Source organism: Pyxicephalus adspersus, chromosome 5, assembly GCF_032062135.1.
Source record: "Pyxicephalus adspersus chromosome 5, UCB_Pads_2.0, whole genome shotgun sequence".
Taxonomy (NCBI): Eukaryota; Metazoa; Chordata; class Amphibia; order Anura; family Pyxicephalidae; genus Pyxicephalus; species Pyxicephalus adspersus.
The window spans coordinates 147,795,713-147,805,108 of record NC_092862.1 but is presented as its reverse complement, the minus strand read 5'-3'; the positions used below and the strand labels follow the sequence as shown (position 1 = coordinate 147,805,108).

Here is a 9,396-nt window from a genome sequence, read left to right as displayed (position 1 = left end):
ATAAACCGAGCTGACAGATGAATCAGGGACCATTTTTCTGCTCTAGGTGTACTGATACAGAGTCGGAGATGTCTTTCCTTGCATGTGCAGCCTCCATGTCAGGCAATAGGGAGAGCATGAGGCCTGGAGGAGAAAAAAAAACCAATACAACGATCCAATAAAGGGAGTGAAAACATGGAACATCAAACTATGAAGCCTACCAGACTATGGTCTATTTACAGAATAAAGGTGAATTGGTATAAAACACATGGTGTCCCATCTCACAGGCAGTATGTGAGTAAAATGTCTATCACATTCTATTTGTTCCAAATCTTACATAATGAAAAATAAATGTGCTGAGAATATATTTCCTTAGATGCTTCCGCTGACTGACGAGTAATTGGAAGACAAGGAAACCCTTCTGTTATTTACACAATTGTTAGTAAAATATAAATGGATTTGTGTGTTACATGAGTTCAGGTGCTGTTGGTCTGGTCCTGGTTGAAAAGGGCTGCAGCCAAGTGAACTCGGGAGCCCAATGACTCCAAACTGCTAATAATACAGCGGTGATAATTCTCTCCTGATTGGAGGGTGCTGCACTTTTTTAGAGAGAACCTTTGCACCAACGCTGGCTCCAAAGCCCTGAATACATGAAGTTTGGAGTATCTTAGGAACAATTCCAAAAGCTCTGTGCCAGCCCCATCCCCCTCCTCGTCCTCCTCTGCTTCCCCATCCATTCCCATTTTCTTCCGGGCGGACATGAAATCTGAGTTATAAAAACAGAATTCAGAAGAGGAAAGGCGGTCAAAGTGTCCATCACGAAGGAGGTCTGCCGATTGTGCTGAAAAGCTGGGCCGTGATATGTCAGGGTTGTATTCCTGATAATGAACCGGAGAAAAAACCTGCCAGGCGCTAATAGCATTCATCCGACAACGGTTCAGAGCTTCTGCGGATACTTCGCTCCAAACACTCAGCAGAAAGAATAATGTTTCCATGGGGTGTTTCTTGGAGACGATTTCCATAAGCTGTACCTGAGAGGGAATCTCTTTGTGGATATTGGTCACCTCTAGCCGTAAGAATGAGTATCTGCTTTCTAATTCAGACACCATGGCGCGGACCCCTTCAAACACGTCCTGAACCTGCCCTGAAGAAGTCACATCATATACCAAAAGTACAGTCAAGGCAACATTTTCCTGGGAGTCAAGAAGATTTGTGGCAAAGGCATCAAGAAAAGCTGAAATGTGGCTGGCATCAGCTGGCATTAAGGGTACCACTACCTGTACTGGGGTGGCCTCAGTTACATATGGCATGGGAAGAATCTCCACTAGGCCCAGGGGACGCAGCAGGCTGAGGCGTTTGACAATTACTCCAGCATGACCATTCTTAGTAGTGGCTTCAAGTAAAAGATCCAGCACGTACTCCATACCTCTGGTAGGATCAAAGCGTCTATACCCATTGACAAGATGGCGCTTTCTGAAGTGAAGCCAAGGACGATGGCGATGATTCAGCTGCTCCAGTGCCTCTTCCAGCACCTGCTGAACATCCAACAACCAAACTCCCTGCAGAGGACACTTAGGAGCTCCGTCGTGGCAGGAAAATGTGTGGCTCTCTGTGAAGTATTCCCAAGTCACAACGTCAAAGTGGGATTTGGGGCTGAATGGAGGGTTGACACCAATTGGCCACAGTAGACTGGCTTCTCCATCTGGGGTCAGAGAGGAAACATTTTGTATTTCACCCTGAAAAGTAATAAAAGAGAACGTCAGCTATAAAAGAGGAGGACATTCACAAACCAAACTTCACCTTATCCAGCAGGAAAGATTCTAAATGCTGCCATTGTTTTGAGGGTCTTCGGGTGGGTTTCCTCTACCTAACATGCTGCAAAATGTTGGGTCTGCACCCTCTCTGTGTGACTGGTTGGACATTAAAGTGTGGAGCACAGAGGGGAAACATAAAACTCTGGGCTGCATTGGATCAGTATGAGACAGCTGGATCAACACCAGCACTTCTCCAAATTCTGCAGTTTTTTAGACTGCAACCAGAGGAGTCTCTGAGGTGAAGGTATCATCTGTCATGCTTCTTCACATAGCATGGTACACAATGTGTATGTATTATATTTATGTAAAGATATTGGAGCCCTGACTGGATATTGACTGGAAGAGGCCTTGGCCAGACATGCAAGTCACCCATCTGTGCACAAGCTCTTAGATCATAATGATTATACTGGGAAGAAGAATTTTATTTTATGAAGCCAGCAGGACAGAAATATGGAAACGGTTGTTACTGAGACAATAAAGTCACCTTGACTGTCCTGTATATGTACTGAGCTTACGTGCTGTTCCCCAGCCTCTGAGTGTGCAGTACGCTTACTGTCTAGATACTCTCCAGGGGAAAATAGAATCATTTCTTAGATTCCTGCATCAGCCCAGGTGTGACGTTAGAGTGAATCGTCCAATCTAAGAAGAAGGTGCTGACCTGCAGCCTCTGGATCCGTTTGTATGTCCTATGCAGTCTCATCTGGCTGATTTTACGCTGCAATCCATACATGAGTGTGGCATCCCGCACAGGATACACAGACACAGCTGCCGCCAGTGCCGATTCTTCTATATTCTCCATGTCTGCATTTCTTGGGAGATTGAAGGAGATGTAAATGAATTCCTAGAAGGAAACTGAACTTCATTAGTGGAACACTCATGGTGCCATTTATCTCTATTATAGTGGCTTTATTAGCAAACATTACCTGGTACCCTGACACACAAGCAATTCCAAGTGTATCCTGAAGACAGCGACCCAGCCATTCATCTGCCCGGGAACTAAGTATATCAGAACGGCAGAAATCCAGATGTGGCCCCAAGCTGAGGAGAAGGGCCCTAGACAGAAGGTAACCAGAAGCCCCATTACAGTATCTCCAGTTCTCTTTGCCTCCTATGAACTCCATAGGTTGTCCAATGTATACAGGAGGCCCAGGACTGAGATGATTTACAAACTCTTTTAGGTGGTAGCCATTAATATAAGAATCATCCTGAGAAATGTAAAACCAGTCGTATGTGGATATAAAGTGCAGCTCCAGGTAACGCAAGGAGTGGTACATTACCCATGCTGGGCGCTCATCGCCATGAGACACAACTTCCATTCCTGCGGGAGCCTTGGGACCTCGAGCTCCTGTAAAGAATAACAAGCGGCTTACATGAGAGGAAAGGGTCCGATTCACAGCCACAGCAAGCGAGTTCAGGGTGGATCGAGTAGACAAGACTGTGACCAACAGGCGTTCTCTGTAGCCAAGTTCTGATTGGATGTATCGAGTTCTGTGGACAAAATAAAAATTAACAAAGAGACCAACAGCAGCCCAGACCTTAGGAGTCCAATCTCTACCACTGCACTTTATGGGTAACAAGGCCCATGTATCCACCCCTCCCCCACACATCATGAACTACCTGATCTGTGTGGTTTACATGTCCGTCAGGTTTTGTGCCCCCTTCACATTAATGGCTACTCTTTATATGAAGCACTATGGGCATCCTAGGTGACCGGCTCATTGGGTAATAAGGGCGGACTGACTGTAAATCTTCTGCAGGAAGATGCTGAAGTATACTGGGCCCTGCAGAAGAGGGGTCAGAGGACAGAAATGAATGGTACTCCCAGTAGCTGGTGGTCATAAAGTGATAAAAGCTGCACGATGCATTATTCCCCTATGAATGGATGATAGTCTCACCTCAGCACCTTCTTGTGGGATGAATGGGGTCGGTGACTGTATGGGACAATCCTGGCCTTTAGCTCCTCCATATGGGGCTTTACCTGCCCACGCTGTAGCCCATGGTGGGTTTGGTGATCAATGCAAGGACCTTCATCGCCCTGAATCCAGGAGATGCGAAGGAGACTCAGGCTGCAGCCCAAGGACAGACCCAGGATGAAAGGAAGAGCAGGACGGAGGAGGCCAAGGAGGACGGTATAAAGCTGTGGCCCCATTCTATGCAGAGACAAAGAGAAGAAGCTGAGGACCAACACAAAACTCTTACAAGTCAATTCCAGATTATTTAAGAGATGGTGGGAAGCTTTATTCACTTTATTCTTTTATCTCCTGAAGATTCTCCTATAGTGTTTTATGTGTGGCCCCTTAGTGATATCAGGGGGCCACTGAGTGCTAATGAATCTCTGGGGTCCCTGCATGCAAACTGCTAACCAACTGCCATCAGAGAACTTCTAATAACACTCAGAATGTAATAATAATGTCAGACACAAATCACATATCCAGCTTTACCAACTTTCTTCCTGGATTTGGTGCTGTGAGGGGCTTCCAGCCTATAGGAGGGAAAACCTCTGATGCCACATATTTCCTGGGACATAAACTTGTACCCCACATTGTATCCATTGATAGAAAAATACTGAATGATATTACAGCACAGGAGATTCCTTACCTGCCGGACGTCTTATTGAAAGTTTCTGAAATTACTTCAGCAGAGGTTTCTGGGGTGCAGCTGGGTCAGCACTGCAGTGCATTGGCTGCTTTGTACTTTACGTTGCTGATATTCTGGATATCAGATTTTCTTTAGGTTCTCGGGGTATCTGGGTTACATTTCAGGGTTCAGAATTCCATCAGTTTTAGGGTTTTTTCAGGTCAGTGTAATTTGGTTGACGATGGTCTGGGATCAATGGATCCTCTGATGGAGATCTGCAGTGCACCTTCACTTTTGGTTCAGCATAGTCAGTGGTTTGGATCATCAACATTCTGACTGCTTCCCATTCCGGGGCTCAGCATAGCGCTTGGTTCTGATCTGTACGTTCAGTAAATTTGGTGCTCGCTGATCCTAGAAAATAATTTGTAAACCACAGAATTATCAGCTGTCTGAACGTCTGTCATTGTCAATAAAGTTCATTCAAAAAGATGAACCATAGAGATCAGGAGCTCAAATACACAAAACAGACTTAGTGATAAGACTTTCCATGCACAGAAAGGAGAGAATAAACTACAAGTCAGAGAGAGAGGGCAATACACTGACTCGTTATAGCGAGGAAGAAAAGCTGCCGGGAACACAGAAAGAATGGAAAACTCAATGTTCATTGTAAGGAGGAAGTATAGACCGACTGATCATAGAGAGGAGCGGAGGATAGACCGACTGATCATAGAGAGGAGCGGAAGATAGACCGACTGATCATAGAGAGGAGCGATAGACCGACTGATCATAGAGAGGAGCGGAGGATAGACCGACTGATCATAGAGAGGAGCGGAAGATAGACCGACTGATCATAGAGAGGAGCGGAGGATAGACCGACTGATCATAGAGAGGAGCGGAGGATAGACGGACTGATCATGAAGAGGAGCGGAGGATAGACCGACTGAACATACATAGATACAACATTACTATATTACAAGGAAATTCTGCTGAAACACATTGAAAGAAAAATAAAGATAAAACTTGGAAGCCATAACTACTAGCAGTAATGGAATGTACAAAGCTGGGGAATGAGCTAGCTACAGTTTTATTATTTCATACATAAATTTACATTCCATCTCTAATATATTGGAATATGCCCCAAGTCACCTACGATGCAGCGGTATGAATTGTTTGTATGATGAGGCCAGGATCGGGGGTAGGATCAAAATGCAGAAGAATCTAGCAACAACGGATCTACATACACCCCGGGATCAGCGATCGCCAACTGGTGGTCCGCGGCTCTGACAGGAGAAGAACCCCGCTGGGTGGGTTGTGTCCGGCTCAGACCTGGGATGGCATCATAAATTCCTTTAGGTTCCTTCCCCTTTAAGTGACACTCGGCTCCCCGTGGTCTGGGGTCGGTAAATTCGGTGGTCCGCTGGTCTGAAAAGGTTGGCAACCATTTTGTATTTATAAGTGGCAGCAGGGTGGCTCATCAATTAGTACTCCGGCCTTTGCAGCGCTGGGTCCCAGGTCCGAATCTCAGCCAGGACAATATCTGCATGGAGTTTGAAGGTTCTTCCCATGTTTGTGTGGGTTTTCTCCCCCATTTCATAAACATGCAGTTAGGGTAGTTGGATTCCCCCCAAAATAACTCTTGGGCTTCATTTAGATATCACCATGGGGGGACATTGAGCTCCTATGAGGGACAGCTAGTCACATGACTATGGACTTTGCGCTTTACACTGAATAGAATGTTTAGTGACAAACATTGGTTGGAAATGAGCTCGGCCATAGCTGGTATTGCTTGGCTGGTCAGAAGTAAACATTGAGAAGTGTTGGGTCCTCAAGGCTGCTCATTTACATTGCTGGATCCCATGAATGATGCAGGCCAGGGTGTCAGATACACAGAGGGCCTGTAACTCCAAAAGCCTCTGACACCTCCCATGTGTAGCTGAGGGGGAGCGCTGGAAATGCCAGACACGGTCAATGCGGCACTAAATCTTATGAGTGGGCCGCCGCTGGAACTCCCTCTTCATTGAAATAGCTCCCTGCATTACTTGCGTATTTAACGCCCGCTGATCTATAGATGCGAGTGATAGAAGCAGCGCTATTTCAATGCAGAGGCGGGCCAGCTGCACTTTATATTTAGGATTCCTTTGGGAGTTTGACACCCCTGATGTAGGGCCCACTTCTGTGGACATTTCAGCTGAGACTATATAATCAGCCTAAGGGGATAACGCCAATCTGGAGTATATTTATAAATGATTTCTCTGCAGAAAGTTCCCTGACAGATGTTTCCACATTTCTTATTTCAATGTCTAATAAAACAATGACTTGCTCTGCCACCTAGTGGCCAATCATTAAAAGTACACAGAAGACACAATAGGAAAAGTATTCTAAGCAATTAATGGGCGAAATTCGGTTACATTTACAGGGCAATCATTTTAAAAATAAAACCCTACTTGTTCTCTAATAAGAGTTTTGTCAATTAGGGTGAACTAGGGGCTCTATTTATAAAACAGAATCAGACATTGCCTCATATCACAATTGCTGCCACTGAAACATTCCCACAAGGGAATCTCTGGGTCTCTGTTTTATAAATAGTTCAATTAAAGAAATTTATTTTATGTGGCAAAGAAAAGAGGAAAACATGAATCATGAATGCCAATAAACACCACATACATTTATAGCATTTATGGGCAACATCTGAAAATTCCCGCGTGTACGGACACATTATAGTCAATGGATATTTTAGAGGCTCCCGCAACAAACTTTTTCCTTTTCCTTTTTTTGGCGAAAAGATGTAGGGAAAGCCCAATCTCTAAATATTAGACCCTTCCCCCATTAAACGGTATGTAAGAAAATCATTATTTGCATTTGTACATCCCTCATGGAATCCCCCCATATTAGCAGAGTATGGTATTATTATTTATCCAAATATCTCGTCCCTGAGCATCACCCCCGCCTAGGTACAAGCCATAAAAACAACAGATTTGGTTGGCTCGGTGAATGTCAGTAAGGAGCAATGGACGAGGAAACGTGATTGAAGAACAACGAGAATGCCACTAATAATCTCTCATTGATCCTGAATGATATTCCCTATTATTAACACAAGGCTGATAAACATAAAGCATTGGCTGATAGTGGGGACATGGCTATTCCTTTATTGATTTATATAGCGCCAACATATTACACATCGCTGTACAAAAAATAAGGGTTGCAAATGACAGACGAATACAGACACAGGACCCTGCCCCAAGAGGTTACAATCTAGGAGCTGGGGGAATTACTACCTATCTTTTGTAACATACCCTGTGGGAATTTACCCCTAGCTGTGGATGCTGAGGACAATACTTCTCCAATGACATTGGGTCTGAGAAATATAGCGGCATGGTCGGCAATGAACAGAAAATAATTTATTCTAGTATATTGGGGCCTAGGAGGAATTTTCCGTCTCATTTGGCTGTTGTACCCGCCAGATTTTATATAACAAACATTTATGTAAAACTGCACAGGGGCCGGAGGAGACATGAGGGGGCCAAACGCGCTAAATGTGAGGCAAAGACGTAGAATGACTGGGAGGTACGTTCCCATATTACATAGTACGCCCCTCTACGGGTTAGGAACCCTGAATGTACCAATATAACTACCCCAATGCTTTCACTTCCATCTACTGATGAGGGATGTGCGGAGTCTCCTGAAGGAATAGCGCCAACATGCAAGACCAACGCTTCGAGGTGGAATGCCCTTTATCACATTTAATGAAATACATTTAAACATAACATTAAAAAATACAAAGTGGAAAAACAAACGAGTTTCCCATGTGAACATTCCTAAATTACAGCCAACACCAAATGGAGCCACAAAAAAAGTCAAGGAGAAAATAAGTTAAAAGGAAACCCCAAATAATCCAATACCAAAATCTTATACCAACCATCATCAGTGGGAGCGTCCCCTGCACCCCATGGCTCCGACACCATACCATTACCCCCACATAGAATGCAATGGAGGCCCCAAATGAGGTCACATAGCCCAGGGACCCCCAAATTCTATGTACAGCTCTCATCATCTCCCGTCTGGACTACTGTAACCTCCTCCTCTCTGGGATTCCACTAACCCGACTCTCTCCTCTACAATCTATTATGAATGCTGCAGCCAGACTCATCCATCCTTCCACCTACCTACCTACCCCATACACAGCCTTCCACCTACCTACCCATACACAGCCTTCCCACCTACCTACCCCATACACAGCCCTCCCACCTACCTACCCCATACACAGCCTGCCCACCTATCTACCCCATACAAAGCCTTCCCACCTACCTACCTCATACACAGCCATCCCACCTACCTAGCTGATACACAGCCTTCCCACCTACCTACCCCATACACAGCCCTCCCACCTACCTACCCCATACACAGCCTGCCCACCTATCTACCCCATACAAAGCCTTCCCACCTACCTACCTCATACACAGCCATCCCACCTACCTAGCTGATACACCAATCCCTCCACAGTTCTTGTCCCACCTACCTACCTGATTCACAAATCCCCTGACAGCTCCTCCCCCACCTACCTACCTAATACACAAATCCATCCACAGCTCCTCCCCCAGCTACCTACCCAATACACAAATCCCTCCACAGCTCCTCCCCCACCCACCTACCTAATACACAAATCCCTCCACAGCTCCTCCCCCAGCTACCTACCTTACACACAAATCCCTCCACAGTTCTTGTCCCACCTACCTACCTTATATAGGATTTATATAGCGCCAACATATTACGCGGCGCTGTATATTACGTAGGGATTGCAAATGACCGACTAATACAGACAGTGACACAGGTAAGGACCCTGCCCAGAAGAGCTTACAATCTAGGAGGTCGGGGAAGTAACACACAATAGGATGGGAGATATGTAGTGGTAGGAAATAGTAACGGTTTCAGAGGACAGAAGAAGCCGGGTAGGCAAGTTTGAAAAAATGGGTTTTGAGTTCTCTTTTAAATGAGCAGAAAGTAGGAGCAAGCCGAATAGGACGAGGAG

At 45.3% G+C, this 9,396-nt stretch overlaps 1 protein-coding gene across 1 annotated transcript; it reads right to left on the bottom strand.

Moving 5' to 3' along the window:
• Window positions 1–158: 158 nt before the first annotated feature.
• On the bottom strand, window positions 159–5,312 carry LOC140331831 (chondroitin sulfate glucuronyltransferase-like). Its single transcript, XM_072413157.1, has 6 exons — window positions 4,974–5,312; window positions 4,392–4,781; window positions 3,689–3,943; window positions 2,717–3,281; window positions 2,452–2,634; window positions 159–1,715 (listed from the first exon to the last, which is right to left on the bottom strand). Exons 3-6 carry the CDS (start codon window positions 3,940–3,942, stop codon window positions 456–458), a joined length of 2,262 nt encoding a protein of 753 aa, XP_072269258.1. The 5' UTR covers window position 3,943; window positions 4,392–4,781; window positions 4,974–5,312; the 3' UTR covers window positions 159–455.
• Window positions 5,313–9,396: the final 4,084 nt, after the last annotated feature.

Coding starts and splice junctions, on each gene's coding strand:
- LOC140331831 (XM_072413157.1), bottom strand. CDS start 3,942: ATGGGGCCACAGCTTTATACCGTCCTCCTTGGCCTCCTCCGTCCTGCT. Junction 3,282..3,688: donor TCCCACAAGAAGGTGCTGAG/GTGAGACTATCA, acceptor TTTTGTCCACAG/AACTCGATACATCCAATCAG. Junction 2,635..2,716: donor CTTGTGTGTCAGGGTACCAG/GTAATGTTTGCT, acceptor GTTTCCTTCTAG/GAATTCATTTACATCTCCTT.